At 40.6% G+C, this 22,409-nt stretch overlaps 1 protein-coding gene across 8 annotated transcripts in view; it reads right to left on the reverse strand.

Moving 5' to 3' along the window:
* BICD1 (BICD cargo adaptor 1) overlaps positions 1 to 22,409 on the reverse strand; it is a 280,206-nt gene that overhangs the window by 14,137 nt on the left and 243,660 nt on the right. For 2 of the 8 annotated variants that reach the window (XM_003813729.6, XM_003813728.7), the window contains one exon: positions 1,714 to 1,789. The exons of 2 other annotated variants lie outside the window; for them this stretch is intronic. In XM_003813729.6, the coding sequence (XP_003813777.1) occupies positions 1,714 to 1,789 (76 nt within the window). Of the gene's footprint in view, positions 1 to 1,399; positions 21,499 to 22,409 lie in introns of those variants that run through there. 4 more of the 8 variants (XM_055095756.2, XM_008966297.6, XM_055095750.2 and 1 more) reach the window with 4 other exon arrangements.

The following is a 22,409-nucleotide window of genomic DNA, read 5'->3' on the forward strand; positions in this document are numbered from 1 at the left end:
GTAGCTTGCTACTGACATCTACTCCTCAGACACACATGGAAAGTGTTTGGGCCTGCCCCTGCTCAAAAGAAGCCTTCCCCTGGTAGAAGGGCAACAGCTGTGATAAGGAGAGAACACTGAGCAGATGATGAAAACCACAACCAGACTACTGAGGTCTGGCACCATCAGAGGCCAGGTGGCTGGAGATGAAGCATTCCAGGATGGAGGTGAGGTCCTGATGGAACGCTGAGATGCTGTGTGGAGGTTCACCGGGATGGAGGGCAATTCATGACTGATTTGGAAAGCTTTCCTTTGGAATCGGAATTGTCAGCAAACTCTCCAGTTCAGTGTTCAGGACTGTGCAAACCTGTTTTAACAATTTTTCAAGTAATCTCACAGAAAGGTCACTGTCACAGCAAATATTATCTTTTGAATGCTAACTACAATGTTTTTCTCCACCTTTCAAATTCAGTTTTACCAAGGCTACTGAGTGGACAGAGAACAGAAACACAGAAACACTTTTATACAGCTGTTCTATCTGTCTGTCTATCTATCTATTTATCTAGAGACAGGGTCTTGCTCTGTTACCCAGGCTGGAGTGCAGTGATGTGATTTTACTCACTGTAACCACAAATTCATGGACTCAAGCAATCCTCCTGCCTCAGCCTCTCAAAGTGCTGAGATTACCAGCATGAGCCACTGCACCCAGCCTTTATATCTAATTCTTTATATTCTTCCTGTTTGTTGGCCTGAGATATATATTTTTAAATTTTTTATTTTTTTTTTAGATGGAATCTCTCTCTGTCACCTAGGCTGGAGTGCAGTGGCACCAGCTCAGCTCACTGCAACCTCCACCTCCTGGGTTCAAGTGATTCTCCTGCCTCAGCCTCCTGAGTAGGTGGGATTAGAGGCATGTGCCACCACACCCAGCTAATTTTTGTATTTTTAGTAGAGACGGGGTTTCACCATGTTGCCCAGGCTGGTCTCAAACTCCTGACCTCAGGTAATCCCTCTGCCTCGGCCTTCCACAGTGCTGGGATTACGGGTGTGAGCCATCATGCCTGGCCTATTTAAACATTTTAAGTTTTATTTTACTGTGTTTTTTGTTTTGTTTTGTTTTTTAGCAACAGGTTCTTACTCACCAGGCAGGTGTGCAGTGGTATCATAGCTCGCTGCAGCCTTGAACTCCCAGGCTCAAGCGATTGATCCTCCTACCTCAGCCTCCTGAGTAGCGGGGATTTTATTTTTTTTAATTGACAAATAATAATTGTACATATTCATGGAGTATATAGTGATGTTTTAATACATATAAAGTACAGGAATCAAATCAGGTCAATTAGTATATTGGTATCCCTCAGATTCCACAGGAAAATAAATATATTTTAAAGACAAAAGAAAATAAAAAGTAGGACAAACATCATAACAATTCCAGCTTTTATTTTTTGGAAAGGAATGAAACAGTGGACTAATCCAAGTATTTACACAGACAAAGGGGCTGAAGGCAGCCTGTAGAGTCTACCAGCTGGCAGCCAGCAAAATAAACCCCAGCTCTCTTGTATTCCTACTGGGAACACAGGGACTGCAGGTGTCCAATGTGTGTCTATGTAGCCCACACTTGAAATAAAATACAGCAAAATACAATGATACCTAGGCAGTTCAGGTGTCGGAAAGGGGAGCTGGGGTCTATGGATCTGACATGCAGCTGGGTGGAAGGGAAAGGACATCTGAATTTACCTGACAGTCGGGCAGTCTTGCCTCCCGGCTAGTTGTGAGCACTGTGGCGGTACGGAGGCAGCAGGCTGCTGACAATCTACAAGAAACTGATAAATTAGACATGTATACAAAGAGATGACAGAGCAAGGTGTTAGTAACAGTGACTAAAGCAGCTGCCTGAGAGATTTAGTGAGGAATGTGCATTCACACAGAAATATCCTGATTCAGCTTTTTTTTTTTTCTTCTTGAATGATGCCAATAGAAAAGACAGGCTTTTTTTTTCTTTCTTAAATACAGTATTAAAAAATTAGTGACGCAGCATTAGTAGTGAGATTTCTCAAGTACATTAGGATATATGTGGCCATTTGTCTTTGGTATTTTGTTATATCTAAAAATAAAGGGTCTATTAATATAATGAAAGATCTTCCAATTCTAAACCTGAATGTGGTGGTGGTTACTTGCTTAGCACTTAGATCTCTTATTCTAAAATGGAACGTATTCAGATAACTGACTTTACTATCAGGACACATGGACATATTGTCAGTCCCATAGGTAACTTGAGAAAAGTGTGCAATATAATCTTTTCTATGATTAGTAGAATCTTAATTAAACAAGGAAATAATCTTTACAGTTTTCTGAAAATTGATTTTATATATTGAAAATAGAATTGTTGGCAGAAATCTTAGAATGTCTATTACATAGTAAATTGTTAGTGACTTGGACTAGAAAGCTAACCTGAATGAGAACTCCACTTTATAATTGTTTTTACCATTTTAAAGTCACAATATAACACACTAGGTTAATAAAGTGCTAGCTAGTAAAAATCAAGCTTTAGCTGGGTTAATCATCTACTCCAAGAAAGTAGTGCCTGGTGTTCTAAAAAAAAATCAAAGAGCAGTCTGTTTACTGGTACTAGGTGACTATATTAGAATCATGCAAGAAGCTGGTTAGAAATGCATATACGTCATATTTCTCCAAAAAGATTTTTGCAAACAAGTTAAAATTGGAATTAAACTTAAAAATTATTCTTAAATAATTGAAGCATTTCCTCTTGCCAACTGCTTAGACTGTATTTGCTTAGCAAATCCCTTTCCTTATATGTGTTTGTTTGTTTGTTTGTTTATTTGAGACACAGTTTTGCTCTTGTTGCCCAGGCTGGAGTGCAATGGTGCAATCTCAGCTCACTGCAACCTCCGCCTCCTGGGTTCAGGCGATTCTCCTGCCTCAGCCTCCCGAGGTGATTCTCCTGCCTCAGCCTCCCAAGGAGCAGGGATTACAGGCATGTGCCACCACACCCGGCTAATTTTGTATTTTCAGTAGAGACAGGGTTTCACCATATTGGTCAGGCTGGTCTTGAACTCCTGACCTCAGGTGATCCACCTGCCTCGGCCTCCCAAAGTGCTGGGATTACAGGCGTGAGCCACTGCACCCGGCCTCCTTATATGTTATGTAAATAATATTTAATCCACATTATCACAAATTCTGGATTTATAGCCTTAACGAGGCTCTACTGATATTTACATTTGAAGTCTTCTATTTAAGTATCACTGTTATATTCTGTTATAAAAAAGCCTGCCTGTATAGTTACATAACTCCAGAATTTAAAATTCGAAAAAACTGCTGATGCTTTTCCAGAAATACACTAAAACTGTTTGTGATGCAAAGTAGAATACAATATAAGGCAGGCTTGATTTTTGTTCACTCAAGAAAACATTACTGAAGGAACCCTTTTATATGGTGGTCTTTGTTGCCATCTTATTAATTAGCGCATCTTAATAGGAACAAGGAGATCTGATTTTTGTTTAGTAGCTGGTGTTCAGATGATCATACTCAGTAAAAATCTTTCAAATATAACAAATCTGTTTTCTCAGATTGAGGAAATTCCTTTTTTAACTCTGTTTTCCCATTTTGCAGCATTGATTAGCTCCAGATTCCCTTTTGTAGAAACTCAGAGTCTTAAGGAATGCATTGTTTTGTCTTTTAAAAATCTTTGCTCCTTTTGTCTTCTCCAACAGCTTTCCTGCTTATCTGAGTGGTAATTTAGGAATGTCTTAGACTAATTTGACAACTATTTTGATAAGGCCACCAGACAGGCAGTTAAGTCAACCAGGTGTGTGCTGCCCTCCGATGGTGTATTTGGGTAAATGCAATGGATGTAAAAACCACTCTGGATTCCTTATGTCTTACATTGCCAGGGAGGTATAATGAAACTCTTCTAAAGCAGAGTAGTGGCCTCTGTGGAATAGCGATCCTTAGAATTAGAGTAACTAGAGTATTAAAATGGCTTACATCTTTTAAAAATATCTCATATATTTGACTTTTTTTTGCCAATACAGTCACAGATTATTATTCATTCAAAATATAATTTATGATAAAATTCAGACAGCAGGTGATCAGAACCACTGTGTACTCCCTTAATGAAATGCTAGAGAAGTGGTAGACATTCTTCTTATTTGTAGTGAATATCACTTTTTCCTTCATTAGAAGTAACATCATCTCTGGCTAATATTTATTTTTTATTTTATTTTATTTTTGAGACAAGAGTTTTGCTCTTGTTGCCCAAGCTGGAGTGCAATGGCACAATCTCGGCTCACTGCAATCTCCGCCTCCTGGGTTCATGCAATTCTCCTGCCTCAGCCTCCCGAGTAGCTGGGATTACAAGCGTGCGCCACCACGCCCAGCTAATTGTTTGTATTTTTAGTAGAGACGGGGTTTCACCGTGTTAACCAGGCTGGTCTCTAACTCCTGACTTTGGGTGATCCACCCACCTTGGCCTCTCAGAGTGCTGGGATTACAGGTGTGAGCCACTGCACTCGGCCTATTTATTTAGTTTTTGAGACAGGATGTCATGCTGTTGCCTAGGTGGCTATCATAGCTCACTTCAGCATCCAACGCCTGGGCTCAAGTGATCCTCCTGCCTCAGCCTCTTGAGTAGCTGGGACTACAGGCACACACCACCACACCCTGCTAATTTTTAAAATTTTTGTAGAGACAGGTTCTAGCTATTTTGTCTAGGCTGGTCTTGAACTCCTGGCCTCAAGCAGTCTTCCTGCCTCGGCCTCCCAAGATGTGGGGATTGTAGGTGTGAGCCACTGCTCCTAGCCAAGCTAATGATGATTATTTTTCATTTATTATTTATAAGCACTTAGCTACGTGTTATCCTTAAAGAATAAAAAACAAATTTCATAGATAAAATGGTGATGGACTTAAAAAATTAAACTAAAATGTAGCTACATTGCTCTGACTCAGTTGTCTTCTAAATCCCTCTTCTCCGGTCTACAGCCCTCCAGTTGTGTCAATTGTAGCCTGGCTGAGCCACGGATGTGTCTTAGGATGTACTTTGTAAAATGAAGGAGGTAGGTTGGGAGGCTGAGGAAGTCCCTTGTAGCTCTGAGATGCTGCAGGCTCTGAGTGATCTCCCCTGCTCCGTCTAGGATCTATTCTGCTAGGCTCACTCTTGAAGGAACTAGGCCACATCTCGTTGCTTTGGGGGGAATAAAAGATGACAACTATGTGCATGAAGGAGCAGGCATTGTAGAACCCACAAAGCCATTGCTGTTGTTTGGCCACCAGGGTTTGTCTAAACCATTCAACAGTCAAGTTACTAAACTTCTATTTTGTGTCAGAAACGGTGTTAGGCAGCAGGGGGAAAAAGGTGAACAGAGAAAATGTGGTCTCTGTTTTATCAAGGAAGATAAGCATATTTAATAAGCAACTACATTGAAGTGTGATGGTGATGGTGATGGTGATGATGGTGGTGATGGTGATGGTGATGACAGCATCTAGTACTTATTTATTGTTTACGATGTCTCAGGCACTGTATAGGCACTTAATATACATGCTCTTCTATAACCCTGTTTTATTAATCTCACTTCACCTATAAGGAAAGGGGAACTTAGGTTAAGTAACTTGACAAACTCCACTAGGAGGTAGAGGTGCAATTTGAATCCAGGATTGTATGGTCCAAGGGCTGAGCTGAACTTGCAGAAGTATCACTGTATTGCCTCCTATGATAGGGAAAGTGTAGGGTGTTACAGGACCTCACAGCGGAAGTTAATTAAATTAAATTAGACTGAATCTAACTAATCAAACATAACTAAATCTAACTAACCAAACATAACTAAATCTAAGTGGTTAGGGAATGCTTCCTGGAGGTTGTGATATCTAGGCTGACATCTAACATAATGAGTTAGTCAAATAACTTCTTTGTAACTACAAACTTTTTATGGTCTTTAGTAACAGTAATAAGACGTTTTATCATAAAATTAAAGTGTTTATTTGAAATGATCAGAATGGAATTAGAAAATGCTGTATGTTTATATGATAAGGCCACAGGCTTGGGAAATGTCATAGCATACTCAAGAGATTATTTATGTATTTTTTTTAGAGGCCAGGTCTTGCTATGTTGCTCAGGCTGTAACGCAGTGAGTTCAAGTAATCCTTCTGCCTCAATCTCCTGAGTAGATGGGACTACAAGTGTGTACACTGTGCCTGGCTCAAGAGATTACTAATGCCTCCAGGGCAGGGATGAATATGGAATATTATAGCTCAAAGCATCTATAGGTCTGTCTCGATATGCACAAGAAGAGTACCCTTGTATGACATTCCTCCATAAACAAGGGCCTCACGTAGAAGGGAAGATAGAAAAGAAAGGGAGAAATAAGAGAGGAAAATATTTGCTGAATCAATATGATGTAATCTTTCCTATAAACTTTACATTTGTTATCTAAGAGACAGGGTCTCTTAAAGCCTGGTCTTGAACTCCTGGGCTCGTGTGATGCTCCCACTTCAGCCTCTAAAATAGCTGGGTCGACAGGCTTGCACTATTCCTACATTGAGGAAAATAAGTGTTTTTGATAATATGGGAGAATATCATAGTCTCACATATTTTTTTCTTTAACTTCTTTTTAAAATCTCTCCTGCTAGAAACAAACACAGAATTTGCCATTACAGTAGGTGTTCTACAAGCCTCCACTGATTAATCCAAGCTCAGCATGTGTATTAACTTGCCCAAGGTCACACAGTTAGGAAGTGGTGGAACAAGGATTTAAATTTAGTCTTTTTAATGCTAAGGCCTCTTTTCTATTCACTCCTCTGGATGCTTCTCAAATTGACACCAGCTACCTCTAGAAAATATCAGGGTCATAGAGTCAAAGAAACAGAAGGAACTTTGCCAGAGATTTGAGATACTGATTTTAAGGCAACCAACGCTCTCAAAAACACAAAGCAAAATGAAGGGTACAGGAATGAAGATAATATTGTTTTTAAAAAGAGGTGGCTGAAAATAATACATTTCATTGGCAGAGAGAGAAAGTTTTGCTGTGTGGCTTTCTCTCGGGCTTCTATTATTTATAAAATTTTCAATGCAATTTAGAAAACTAACCAATTTTCTTTTTTTTTCTTTGAGACAGAGTTTCGCTCTTGTTGCCCAGGCTGGAGTGCAATGGCATGATCTCAGCTCACTGCAACCTCCGCCTCGTGGGTTCAAGCAATTCTCCTGCCTCAGCCTCCCAAGTAGCTGGGATTACAGGCATGCACCACCATGCCTGGCCAATTTTTATAATTTTAGTAGAGATGGGGTATCGCCATGTTGGCCAGGCTGGTCTCAAACTCCTGACCTCAGGTGATCTGCCCGCCTCGGCCTCCCAAAGTGCTGGGATTGTAGGCGTGAGCCACTGCGCCCAGCCAAACTACCCAATTTTCTAAAAGTCAATGCCTTAGGGAGTCCAGGAGCCCACTGGTGGCTGTTTGGGATGGGAAGGAACAGCTCATGTAGGAGACAGGAAACACTTCTATGTTTTGGCTCCACACCTGGCCCAGATGGCAGCAGTGGGCACTGGTGAGCACCATGTGAGTGAAAGCCCATCTGTGGAGACCAAACCCAGCCACGATGAGTAGTGAGGCTGCAGAGGTGGCTTCTTTGGGGCCCAAGTGCTCTGGGGCAGGCACAGCAGCAACTCTTTGTGGCAAACAGTCTCCTGTAGCATCGCTTGACTCCACCTCCTCATTTTCCTGACTTGAGAACTAATGCATCCCTACTTTTTCACAAGATCGTATTTTCCACACCACATCTCTTTCCCTCATGACCACAAACAACCTCTGGATGCTCCGCGTGTTCCCATGAAAACTATCTCTGTCCTCTGAGTTCTCCTCAGGCCAAGTATCCAAGTTCTTCCTTTTTTTCTTATCTTTCTTTTTTTTTTTTTTTTTGAGATGGAGTCTTGCTCTGTTGCCCAGGCTGGAGTGAAGTGACGTGATCTTGGCTCATTGCAAACTCCACTTCCCAGGTTTAAATGACTCTTGTGTTACATACAGCCTCCAGAGTAGCTGGGATTACAGGCATGTGCTGCCATGCCTGGCTAATTTTTGTATGTTTAGTAGAGATGGGGTTTCACCATGGCCAGGCTGGTCTTGAACTCCTGGCCTCAAATGATCTACCCGCCCCGGCCTCTGAAAGTGCTGGAATTATAGGTGTGAGCCATCAGGCCCAACCCCATTTCTTCCTTTTAAGATGTGATGTCAATTTCCCTCACTCGTCTCCTTGCTCTCTGACCTTGTTCCGGTTTGTGTACATCCTTCTAAAAATGAGGTGATAAGAAAGGAAATCATGTGTGGTAAGATATGCCCAGTGAAGAGTACAGTGGCACTGTCTTGTCTTATCTGAGACATCCTAGTCCTATTAAAACAGCAGAAACCTCATGGCATTTTTGGGCAGCCACATCACACTGCTATTTCCATTGAGCTTTGTTTACAGGTAGTGCTATAAAGTCATTCTTCCTCCATCTTACAGTGCTTGGAATTCCAGCACAATATTTCATATCCATTTAAACTTTATGTTTAAAATACATGTGAAATATTTCGCCTCTTCCTATCTGATGAATATTTTGGATCCTATTCCGTCATTTAGCATTTATTTCTCTCTTAAATCAGAAAATATGAGAATCATGACCTCGATAGCTTTATGTAAGATTAGCAACTAATAATAAGGTCAGGCTAAGTGAAGACCATATTTCATAAATATAAGTCAATGAATTTGGACCCTTTGCACATATCATTCAATTAGTTATGAGTCTACACAATTATATTATCCTCTAGAATTGATTTCTCTATTTGTCTCAAGAATATTAAAAAAAAAATGCCTGGTTAATTGCTTGCCCAAGTTCAGACACATTATTTTACCATTTCCCTGGTCTTATGAGATAGAGAATGTGGGTAGTCCAGTTCAAGTCATTCTTGATGAACTCACACTGGCTTTTAACAATCCCCATTCTATAGAGAGCATTTGTAACTCATCCATTTCCAGAAATTTGCCAAGGATGAGGCAAAGTTTGTTGGTCTACAGTTTAGAGAAACTTTTCTTTTCCACCGTGTAAAAACTATATTTCTACATTTCTTCTTCTGACATATATAGGTATTAATCCTCTTACTTAAATATTCTCTTTCTCCTTAGGCACCTCTTCCTCTGTCTTTCATAAGTTCATGATTTTTCAGTCTCTTTCCTTCAACAAGTGAGAAAAAAAGGGACGTGTGCTTTCTTCTTTTCCTTTCCTGTTTTGAAAATGGGCAACTCATATATTCTTTTTTTTTTTGAGATGGAGTCTCGCTCTGTCGCACAGGCTGGAGTGCAGTGGTGTGATCTCGGCTCACTGCAAGCTCCCCCTCCTGGGTTCATGCCATTCTCCTGCCTCAGCCTCCCGAGTAGCTGGGACTACAGGCACCCACCACCACGCCTGGCTAATTTTTTGTATTTTTAGTAGAGATGGGGTTTCACCGTGTTAGCCAGGATGGTCTCGATCCCCTGATCTCGTGATCCACCTGCCTCGGCCTCCCAAAGTGCTGGGATTACAGGCGTGATCCATTGCACCCAGCCCACATACTCATATCCTTAAAAATAGGCAGGAGAAATGGAAGTTGATGATATAAGGAACACACATGCCTCTTGATGAGACTCTTAGTTATTATCTTTGCTAACTTGGTGTATTCTTCCTAAGACTGTCTATAAAAAAGGTTTAATAAATTTCTTTGAACAATTGCTATCACAGAACATTGCTGCTATTATCTATTTGAAAGTAAATAGATTTAAATAGATACCACTGCTATGGTTTGAATATCCCCTCCAAAATTCATGTTGATACTTAATCTCCAATGTGGCAGTATTGAAAGGTGGAACTTTTAAAGAGGTGATTGGATCATAAAGGTCTGCTCTCATGAATGGATAAATCCATTCATGGATTAATGGATTCATGGGTTAATGGATTCATGGGTTATGATGGGAGTGGAATTGGTGGCTCTATAAGAGGAAGACAGACCTGACTTAGCATGTACAGCCCCCTTGCCATGTGATGCCCTGCACCACTTTGGGACTCTGCAGAGTCCCCACCAGCAAGAAGGCTCTCACCGTGACCTTGGACTTCTCAGCCTCCATAACTGCAAATGACAAATTCCTTTTCTTTATAAATCACCCAGTTTCAAGTATTCTGTTATAAGCAACAGAAAATGGACTAAGACAACCACTTTAGACCAAAAATCTTATAAACTTGGAGTAAACAGTCAATATTCATTAAAGACCTTTCAATAAGAACAGATGATTAACAGTTAGTAGAAAAGCAAGAACATTTAATTTTGAAAGCTGTTAAGTAGGAAATTGACAGAGAGTTATAGATTGTCCTAAAATTAACACTCCATGGTTAATGATCAAAGCACAGAGACATCCTCTTTTAGTCCTTATGGGAGGGAAAAGGATATCTCTCTTTCTTCTTTCTGCAAACCTGGCCATGTTCTTCCAAACTATTCATTAATAGGGATTTTAGGCAATGACAAAAAAGGAAGAGCGGGCAGAAGAAATGTAGAAGAAAGAAGGATGAGAAATAATGGTAATATGTAATGCTTATAAAAAGTGCTATATATATATATTTGCAGACAATTTGCATGCAAAAGCTCTTGAATCCTTGTTAAAAACTCTATGAGATACATTTTATTTTTGTTTAGAAATGAGAAACTAAGTTTATGCAAGGTCACTTTCTGTATTACTTTTTTTTCTGAGGTGGAGTCTCACTCTGTCGCCAGGCTGGAGTGCAGTGGTGCAATCTCGGCTCACTGCAACCTCCGCCTCTCGGGTTCAAGTGATTCTCCTGCCTCAGCCTCCCAAGTAGCTGGGACTACAGGTGTGCACCACCACGCCCAGTTAACTTTTGTATTTTTAGTAGAGATGGGGTTTCGCCATGTTGGCCAGGATGGTCTCCATCTCTTGACCTCGTGATCCGCCTGCCTCAGCCTCCCAAAGTGCTGGGATTACAGGCGTGAGCCACTGCGCCTGGCCTCTGTATGGCTTTTATAATGAACAAAAGCTTTTTAGTGCCTAGAAAACTCAAGTGAGGCCAGGCGCAGTGGCTCATGCCTGTAATCCCAGCACTTTGGGAAACTGAGGCTGGCAGATAGCTTCAGTTCAGGAGTTCAAGACCAGCCTGGCCAACATGGTGAAAACTCATCTCTACTAAAATAACAAAAATTAGCTGGGCATGGTAGTGCGTGCCTGTAGTCCCAGCTACTTGGGAAGCTGAGCCATGAGAACTCTTGAACCCGGGAGGTGGAGGTTGCAGTGAGCTGAGATCACACCACTGCACTCCAGCCTGAGCGACAGAACAAGACTCTGTCTCAAAAACAAACAAACAAACCAAACTCAACTGAGATTGGTAGTCATAATGCCCATTTTACAGATTAGAACACTGAGGATCAGAAGGGTTAAGTGATTTTCTTAGGGCCCATGGAGAGAGTGGCAGAGTGAGAACTTGTGCCCAGGTTTCTGACTGTCCACCCACGCCCTTTCAGTGGAATGGCCCATGATGTTATAGACTGAATTGTGTTCCCCTAAATTCATATATTGAAGCCCTAACTCTCAGAACCTTAGAATGCAACTGTATTTGAAGACAGGACCTTTACAAGAGGTGACTAAATTAAAGTGACACTGTTAGAGTTGGCCCTAATCCAATCTGATTGGTGTCCTTGTAAAGAAGAGAGGATTAATACATGCAGAGAGACACCAGGGATGCAGTGCACAGAGATGCGAGGACAGTGAGAAGGTGGCCTTCTGCAATCCAAGGAGGGAGACCTCAGGAGAAAACAGACCTGCGGACACCTTGATTTTGAACTTCGGGCCTCCAGAACTGTGAGAAAATTAACTTCTGTTGTTTAAGGCATCCAGTCTGTGGTCATTTGTGATGGAAGCCCCAGCAGACTAACACAGCCTTTGATACTTGCTCCAAAGTAGAAGCAGTTAGTGCTCCTTCTTACTCTGCCGAGAGTACTTCTTCAGTCTAAATAAACCAAGAACAGCCCAAATTCTCTCAAATTATTCAAAACTAAGCAATCCAAGAGTTGAATTAAAAAGTTTTAATTCAAGGAAACTCAAAGTGAAAAAGATATATACGAAAGGCAAGAAGCACAAATTAAGAAGGATAATCTGGGGTTGGGTGTGGTGGCTCATGCCTGTAATCCCAGCACTTTAGGAGGCCAAGGTGGGTGGACCACCTGAGGTCAGGAGTTCGAGACCAGCCTGGCCAACATGGTGAAACCCCATTTCTACTAAAAATACAAAAAATTATCCAGGTGTGGTGGCGTGCGCCTGTAATCCCAGCTACTTGGGAGGCTGAGGCAGAAGAATTGCTTGAACCTCGGGGGTGGAGGTTGCAATGAGCCGAGATCGCGCCATCACACTCCAGCTTGGGCAATAAGAGCGAAACTCCATCAAAAAAAAAAAAAAAAAGCAGGAGAATCTGCATTCGAATTTAGCAGATTCCTTCTTAGCAAAAGCACTATAGACAGAAGTGTGAAAGTGGTCAAAACAGTGGTACTGGGGGAAACTAAATTGACGGGAGTGGATTGTCAGTTGTGTTAGTAGAAAATATAAATGTCCATATACTGTGCACTGACGTGGAGATAGAAAAGTTGCACAGTTATAAAAGTTTCCCACACCCAGGAATTCTGATAATAGCACAAAGGTGCTCTCCATAATCAGTTACTAACACACTTAGATGCACTGGAGTCTTAAGTGAGGGTACATCACAATAATTTCCTTGCATTTGCCAATGATGCTTCTGCAGCCATTTCCTATGGCATCTCAGCTTTCTTCTTTCTTTTTTTTGAGATGGAGTCTCACTCTGTCACCCAGGCTGGAGTGCAGTAGTGTGCTCTCGGCTCATTGCAACCTCTGCTTCCCGGGTTCAGGCGATCCTCCCACCTCAGCCTCCCCAGTGCCACTACGCCCAGCTAATTTTTTAAAACTTTTTGTAGAGACAGGGTTTTGCCATGTTGCCAAGGCTGCTCTTGAACTCCTGCACTCAAACGATCCGCTCGCCTCAGCCTCCCAAAGCGCTGGGATTACAGGCATGAGCCACCGCGCCTGGCCCTCTTTATTCTCTATTCTCTCTCCTCTGTGCTCCTCAGCTCTTCTCCATTTCAGCATGAAATTTAGAGTCCATCAGAAAGATCTCTGTCTCTCTGTTAGATACCAGCTCCAACAACCAGTAGCTAGGGACACTGAAGAAGTGACTTAACTGTTCTTAGCCTCAGTTTTTCTATCCGTTAAGTGAGAACATTAAATACCAATCTTGCAGGGTTCACGTGAAGATCAGGTGAGAGAATGTTTGTGAAAGCATGCAGCTCTGAGTCCATCAATTAGACATGATGGACAAAGGAAAGGGAGGAGTCAAATGCCCTTAAGGTTTTCAGCTTCGAGAAACAAAGTAAATGCTATTAACAACAAGGAAATAAGAAAGGTCAAAATGGATCATAGGAGAAATTCATTTCAACAAGCTATCATTATATTCATCGGAAATGCTCTTGTCTATCAGACTATGCAAAGTCAAATTTCAGTCATTATTTCTGGCCATCCCAAAAGGAGGTGTCTGCTTCCTGCAAACTCCTTTAGCACTTCTCTCATCTCCTTCGGCATTTCTTTTTTTTTTTTGAGACAGAGTCTTGCTCTGTCACCCAGGCTGGAGTGCAGTGGCGTGATCTCCATCTCGGCTCACTGCAATCTTCACCTCCCAGGTTCAAGAGATTCTTATGCCTCAGCCTCCCGAGTAGCTGGGATTACACGTGCATGCTACCACACCCAGCTGATTTTTGTATTTTTAGTAGAGATGGAGTTTCACCGTGTTGCCCAGGCTAGTCTCATACTCCTGACCTCAAGCAATCCGCCTGCCTCAGCCTCCCAAAGTGCTGAGATTACAGGTGTGAGCCACTGCGCCCAGCTTCCTTTGGCATTTCTTACAGAATTCTAGACCCCTGCTTCCCTTGCAGTATATCTATTCTCTCTAGCCACACTATGCAGCTCCTTGAGAGCAGGCAGCACCCTGCCTTATAATTCTTCAATTCCCCACAACACTTTGCTAGGGAATTTATGTGGTGCAAACCACCTCCCTTAAAAAAAATCCTTGGATTTATTTATTAGTATCATCAATGTCACTGTTTAATTAATTCACTTGAAAGGAGAGTTTACAATTTAGACATCCCTGTCATTGTAACAACATCTTTCTAACAAAAGGAATAAGAATGGATAAATATTATCTGATAAAGATTTTAAGGTTAATTTAGTGTTATCAGATGATCAATTATTCTTCTTTGGTAACTGTAGGACTTTAATATATAAGTCTTGAAAATAATTTTTAAATTGCCATCATTTAAGATGTGCCAAGTAACATAAACAGTAAATTATTCCTCACTAAATCTACAAAATGATTAATAATGTTAGTGAATTAACAGAAAGGTTAATGGAAAGAAGCATCAAAATACATTCTCCTTGTAGTAACAACTTGAACATTTAAACAGTCCTATGAATTCCTAAACAAATAAACTGAAAAACACACATATAGAGTAGAGAATTTAGAAATAATAAGGAAAAACTGAGAAAGAAATATTATATATAAAAGAAGAGCATGAGATAGAAACATTTACATAAATATTAACAGTAGCTAGGAAAATAACTATTTTCAAAAATCTAATGATGAATTTAATGGTACACTGATATGAATAAAAATGGAGAGCTGTGAAGCACTGTCAGCATTTTATAATCAAACACATAGAGTTGGCTATCTCATCCCTTTTCACCAAACGTATTACATCCCCTGTTAAAACATCAGTTATTCTAAAAGTACCCACAGATGATAGTGTAATTTCTGACTTATCGGGTGAAATCTGCTAATTTATATCACCAAACACTTCAGACATATTTACATCAGTCTTTAACACAGCAAAGTCCATTATAGCGTATACTCTTGATAGAAACAATCATTCTTCGTTAAAAATTTCCAGAGAACAAAAAGAAGGAATTGTTGAAACACATCAAAAAATTTCAATATAGACAATGCAAAAATAAGACCTGGTGACAAATCTTAAAAAGCATCTGGTTCCTCCTTCACATAAATGACAACTGCATATAGTTCATCACACTTCAGTGACAAGCATGAAAGTCGTCTTCAGCGATGTAGAATGAGAGCATGCCTTGCTAAGTAGAGAGGGAGCATTTTTAGATTTTTCAGTGGTTATAGATTTGACAAAACCTTTCACCCATCTTCCCATTTGCTGTCCTGATGAATATCAGATGACTAGCTGATAAAACAAAGTAATATTCATGCAAAAATCTATTTTTATTTCAAATCTTGCAAAAGAGAAATATAAAAACGCCCTGCAGTACAGTCAGCTTTCTGTTTCTGAACAACTTACAATTAAACCATGAGCATGTGTGTTATCAATAGCTTATGGTAGGAAAGACATGGAGGATAAATGGGGAGAGGGTAATTAAATACAGTGGCACCAAGAGGTAAAAGTACATTTTGCTGCCAGATTCTTACACCAGTTAAAAATCTTTCAAAAAATAACCTTTTGTTTAGAAATGACCTTCTCAAGAGCAAGGCCAGCTGGCACAGAGTTAACTCAAGGTGGTACGATGATGGTCTGTTCTTGTTAAGCAAAGTCAATAACAGCACATATCTAATGAAGACCAGCTGTACCTTTGAAATGTCAGAATTGATGCATCATCAAAAAGAAACAAAAGAGAAATAAGTTAAACTACAATCAAGAATCCACTAAAAAGATCAATTATAAAAATAGATCCCAAACAAGAAAAACACATGAGACACCACTCAATGAAATGTGTTTGATCTTCTTGTTTAATATTTTCTTCATTTCTTTTAATCATTAAAAAAAAATCACACCAGAAAATATTCTGAGAGGTTCAGGGCATCTTCTTCTGTAAATCAATGGATCTGAAAATTATAGACTTTCACCAACGTCAGTTGTTTCTTGGCTTTTTTTTTCATTTTTAAGAAAATAGGAAAGACTTATAACATGTAATCCACATTTCTGGTGGGAGAAACAATTCAGTTACCTCAAAACTAAACCAAGTGTTTCAAAATGCCTTGTCTTCACAAGCAAATTAAACCGTAAGTATAACTCGATTAAAGGAAAAGCAAAATGTTTAAATACTAGATATCTTGAAAATCTAAGTTTACAGAAGATGCTTATTCATTTTCAAAGAAAAGAATAAGAATTTCCAATGACAATCTTCCTAATGTAAAAGTATTTGATTCACAGAAATTTAATTGAAGCAAAGCTACTCAGGAACAAATCTATTAAGAAAAATAAGGTTCACCTACAGGTTTATAGCCAACTTACCTCTTTTTGCTTTTGATGTCAAGTAGTGCATAAAAAGAGAAAAAAATTTATGTTTAACTGATTCTAATGTCAATACATAATGGCTTATTCCATAAATACCTACTCAGAGTAAAGGACCTCAGAACTAGTCTTTTAAAAGATCCTATGGTTAGAGGTGAAGCTTGGCCAGAAGCAAACGGTAGCCCTTCCTACTTTAAATTTCTTTCTTTTCTTCTTTTTATTTTTTAGAGACAGGTTCTTGTTCTGTCACCCAGGCCGGAATGCAGTGGCACGATCTCGGCTCACTGCAGCCTCTAACTCCCAGGCTCAAGTGATCCTCCCATCTCAGCCTCCTGAGTAGCTGGGATCACGGGTGTGCATCACATCCCTGGCTTCTATTCTAAATGTACAATTTCAGTTCTTCTGATCCAAACTGATCACAGACTAATTTTCTCTTTGTAGTAAGACACAATCTGAAGTGCAATGAAGAACTGGGAGGCAAGGCTCAGTTTAGAGCAAAAGAATGGACTAGATGACCAGCATCAGAGCAGCAAAAAAGTCCTTAAGATGAGGAAATGTGTCTCCTTAAACTAAAACACAAAACAAACAAAGAAAACACCAATTTTTTTTTTTTTTTTTGAGACGGCGTCTTACTCTGTCGCCAGGCCGGAGTGCAGTGGCGCAATCTCAGCTCACTGCAACCTCCACTTCCTAGATTCAAGTGATTCTCCTGCCTCAGCCTCCCGAGTACCTGGGATTACAGGCGCATGTCACCATGTTGGCCAGAATGGTTTCCATCTCTTGACTTCGTGATCCACCCGCCTCGGCCTCCCAAAGTGCTGGGATTACAGACATGAGCCACCACGCCCGGCCAAAAACACCAATTTTTATATCCACTAACTTTTTTTTTTTGAGACAGAGTCTTGCTCTGTCACCCAGGCTAGAGAGCAGTGGCATGATCTCGGCTCACTGCAACCTCCACCTCCCAGGTTCAAGTGATTGTCCTGCCTCAGCCTCCTGAGTAGCTGGGATTACAGGCGCCCGCCACTGTGCCCAGCTAATTTTTGTATTTTTAGTAGAGATGGGGTTTCACCATCTTGGCCAGGCTGGTCTCAAACTCCTGACCTTGTGATCCACCCGCCTTGGCCTCCCAAAGTGCTGGGATTACAGGTGTGAGCCACTGTGCCTGGCCAACTTTTTTTTTTTTCGAGACAGAGTCTCGCTCTGTAGTCCAGGCTGGAGTGCAGTGGCGCGATCTTGGCTCACTGCAACCTCTGCCTCCCGCGTCCTGGTTCAAGCAATTATCCTGCCTCAGCCTCCTGAGTAGCTGGGATTACAAGAATGCACCACCATGCCCAGCTAATTTTTGTATTTTTAGTAGAGATGGGGTTTTACCATATTGACCAGGCTGGTCTTGAACTCCTGACCTCGTGATCCACCTGCCTCGGCCTCCCAAAGTGCTGGGATTACAGACATAAGCCACCACACCTGGCCAAAAATAACTTTAGTTAAAATGACAGTCCTGCTCTAGATCATTATTCTGCAAAATAAATGTATGTATTTTCATATAAGTCTTACATGCAAATTTTTCTTTTCTTTTTCTCCTTTCTTTTCTTTTTTTTTTTTTTTTTTGAGACAGAGTCTTGCTCTGTTGCCCAGGCTGAAGTGCAGTGGGTGCCATCTTGGCTCACTGCAGCCTCCACCTCCCAGGTTCAAGCGAATTCTCCTGCCTCAGCCTCCTGAGTAGCTGAAATTACAGGCGTGCGCCACCATGCCCGGCTGATTTTTGTATTTTTAGTAGAGACAGGGTTTCACCATGTTGGCCAGGCTGCTCTCGAACTCCTGACCTCAAGCGATCCACCCACCTCGGCTTCCCAAAGTGCTGGGATTACAGGCGTGAGCCACCACACCTGGCCACAAAATTTTCAAGTTATGGAAGTTGTTTTTTTTTTTTTAAGTAATTATTTTAAGAGTAACAATCTAATCTAGTCCTGAGAACCATCACTGACTAATTCAATCACACAAGAGGGCCAGCTCCAGAAGCAGTCCCTCAGAAGATCTCATCTGTGGACTGGGCATACTGAAGTGACATAAATAATCTATATGCCAAAAAAGAGAAAGAAAATCTCTGGGATCCAGTAATGACTAAAGTTAAAATAAACTTGGCTATTGCATGTACAGTTCACAAAAAACTTTAAATTTGTGGTATGGAGAGTATATCAATGACTATTATTGGCTGAGAGGTGACAAAGGACAATGAATTTAGTGGTTCTATGGCATCTTTATGACTTTACACTTTTTGAAGAAAACAAAGAATGGAATAGTCAACCATTTTGAGTTGTGCTTTTCCTTTTTCCTCTCGTACCTTTCAGGTAAAATACACTGGGGAAACCACCAGGAAAATTGAATAAAATCAATAGATGACTAAAGAGATGGGTGTGTGGAGGACAGAACACAGAGATATGCAAGAGGAATCCCTGAGGGTGGCAGCGATGCTTCCCTGCTCTATAATGAGTGTGGTGCACTAGGAATCTTTGCTGGTTGATGAACTATATAAGTTTAATTACTAGGTCACTTTAAGTAGTCTAGGTATAAGTGCTATGTAACTATATTTTCACTACATCATTTCTTTCTTTCTTTTTATTTATTTATGTAGGCACTGTCACCCAGGCTAGAGTGCAGTGGTGCAATCACAGCTCACTGCAGCCCCCACCTCCTGGGCTCAAGCAATTCTCCCACCTCAGCCTCCCCTGAAACTACAGGCACACACCATCATGCCTGGCTAATTTTTGTATTTTTTGTAGAGACAGGGTTTCACCATGTTGCCCAGGCTGGTCTTGAACTCCTGGGCTCAAGTGATCCACCCACCTCGGCCTCCCAAAGTGCTGGGATTACAGGCATGAGCCACCACGCCTGGCTCACTACATCATTTAAAATAAAGGAATGGGAAGTAGCAAGCCTGGGCCTTCCATGAACATTCTAACTACACATCAATTGAGCTATGCTCACAGCCGGAGCTCAGGCTGCCCCTGCCCAACTCCCTTAGAGTTCAGGAGAGCCACTGAAGCCAGATTTAGTGTGTAGAAAGGTCAATTTTCCTAACCGTTTACAATGCCTCAGAGGAGTTTAGGTGGCTGTCATGTTGACAGACATTCCAGAATTAAATCAGTGGCTTCCATATTCCATGTAACAATATACTTTTAGATATGTAATGGTATACTTTTTTAGATATCAAATCCCACCCATTTTGACAGAGAAATCAAAGTGCTGGCACGTTGTCAGAATTCAGCAGGAACTCAGGAACATCACTACTCCTTCCTGCCTTGTCTACTCAGTTCACAACACACAGTCACTTTAAATCATCAAAAAAGTTTGTTTTATATATTAGATAACGGGAATTTTCCTTTTTTGGGGGGGGAAAACATTCCCTTTTCTTGGGAACTATACTATATGGTATAGTATGCTGTTATAAGCATACATGTTATAAGTATGGTATAGTATGCTGAGATATCATAACATTTATTTAGAAGCGTAGATTTTACACAGTGACCTCCAGACCCAGTCATGGACAGAATAACTTGAATTCATAGCATCAGAGAGTCTCAGAGCTGGGAGATGCCCTTCCAGGATTTCTTCATTGTAGGCTCTCCTTTCACATTTATAAGGAGAAATGGACAGGAAAGTAGTTGGTTAACCTAGAGATTGGCTTCTCTGGGTACCTATTGTGACTTTCTCATAATATGTTTTCTTAGTATTCTTTGCAGATAGAAGTCCCTTTGCAAGGTACAGTTTGGATATACCCTCTCAGATAATGCCTTATAATCACTGTTGTAATAGAGGTGGTTGTTACGTAGTTACAGTGGGGGCAAACTGTAGAATATAATAGACTGGTGCCAGCAGATTGGATTAAATAGGTATGAGTACAGCATAGAAGATACTGATGGCTCTCTTCCTCTGGACTACAACAAATGGCCCTAGCTGCCCACCAGAACTCTTCTTTGCTTGCAGAGCTTTGGGATATGAAGGCAAGGGAATGTTACAGGTAGATTGTTCAGCACCCAACTCCCTGGCACAAAGGATACCAAAGAAACTGTGGATTTGGTGTTGTAGGCTAGTGATTGCCGGTTGGTAGAATACAGGCTATTCTCTGTCTTGAGGGTGGACAGCACACACAGGTAGAAGGTGGTAAGATTAAAATGTATAATTGTTTTATTCTGGATTTAGACTAGTTTGTTGTTACTGGGTGGAGGCTGGTCACTTCAGTGAGCCTGAGGCAGGATCTGTGATCTAGAAACGAACCCCAGTAATGTCTCTTTCAGCTTGAGTATCTGCCTGTTGATATATAGATAGATAGATAGATAGATGATAGATAGATAGATAGATAGATAGATAGATAGATAGATAGATTTTTTTTTTTTTTGTGAGCTAGAAAGCATCATTTGGGGTTTGGGCAGAGTCAGGAGAGGCAGACAGTTATTGCCTGGAATGTCCTGGGCCTCATGTATATCTCAGCCCATCTGTTCCTCCCTGTTACTCCTCCGGAAACAGCCACCTTCTGAAGGCTGCTATCCTCAGCAATGTATGGGTGGACTTAGGTGAACATAAGTATGAACTAATTACTCCTGCTCTTAAATATGTAACAATTAAGAATATCAAATAAGTACTTCTTCTTTCACTTTATGGATATATTAGAGAAAAATTATAGTTTTTCTCCTAAGGATTAAAATAAGGAACTTTCAATTTCCATGGATTTAATAAAATTTTAACAAAATCTAAAAGACTTTAAAATTATATAATGGTACTAAAATAGTGAATATGGATTGAAAAGTATGATCTAATATAAAATACACATTCTTGCTACAGAGTTTTTCATATTGATCTCTTCAGTAATTAAAAAGTTTCATCCTTTCATCATAGCTTATTTTGCGTACAATGCTCAGGTTTTGAATATGAAATCTTTTAAGGAAATGTAATTTCTGGACAGGAATACCTGACAGAGGAGAGAACAGTAAACAAAAACAAAAATAAAACAAAATAAAAACACGAATAGGACCATGGTCATCAGATGTTCTACTAAGTATTGCATTTTTGTCGAATGGGTCCAATTTGTAGCATGGAATGGTTTACTCAGTATTATCTTTATCTTCTCTCTTACTGTGGGAAGAAGGAAGGCACATGAAATAATCAACCTTGAAAGACTTTGATGTGTTTTCAGTCTATATATATGGTATCAATAAATTCTGCTATTTAAAACTGGCAGGATGCATTTTAAACCTTTTTAAGGCACTCTCTGCTTAAAATAAGAAACATGGGCTTTTACAACTTCATTACGGTAATTAAAAAACTAAGTCATTATACTGTTTTAAGAATGTTTAAGGAATATGTTTTGTTAGGATGTACCTAAGTAATTAAGTTTCTATATTGACAAGGAGATCTAGTAACAAATAAGAGATGTATGAAAAGGGTATATAGGTACAAACTTTTTTTTTTTTTAATTGAGATGGAGTTTCGCTCTTGTTGCCCAGGCTGGAGTGCAATGGCGTGATCTCAGCTCACTGCAACCTCCACCTCCTGGGTTCAAGCGATTCTCCTGCCTCAGCCTCCCAAGTAGCTGGGATTACAGGCACGCGCCACCATGCCCAGCTAATTTTTATATTTTTAGTAGAGACGGGGTTTCACCATGTTGGCCAGGATGGTCTCGATCTCTTGACCTTGTGATCTGCCCGCCTCAGCCTCCCAAAGTGCTGGGATTACAGGCATGAGCCACCACGCCTGGCTCAAACATTTAATATGTATCTATTTTAAAAAGCACTGCCACCAATCAGAGACAAAGCAGAATCAGCAAAATAGCACTTTGGTCTGATATTTCAGTTTAAAAGAAAAATGAGGGCAGGGCGCAGTGGCTCATGCCTATAATCCCAGCACTTTGGAAGGCTGAGGCAGGAGGATCAACTGAGGTCAGGAATTCAAGACCAGCCTGACCAACATGGAGAAACCCTGTCTCTACTAAAAATACAAAATTAGCCAGGCATGGTGGCACATACCTGTAATCCTAGCTAGTTGGG

The sequence above is a fragment of the Pan paniscus genome, chromosome 10 (genome assembly GCF_029289425.2).
Source record: "Pan paniscus chromosome 10, NHGRI_mPanPan1-v2.0_pri, whole genome shotgun sequence".
NCBI lineage: Eukaryota > Metazoa > Chordata > Mammalia > Primates > Hominidae > Pan > Pan paniscus.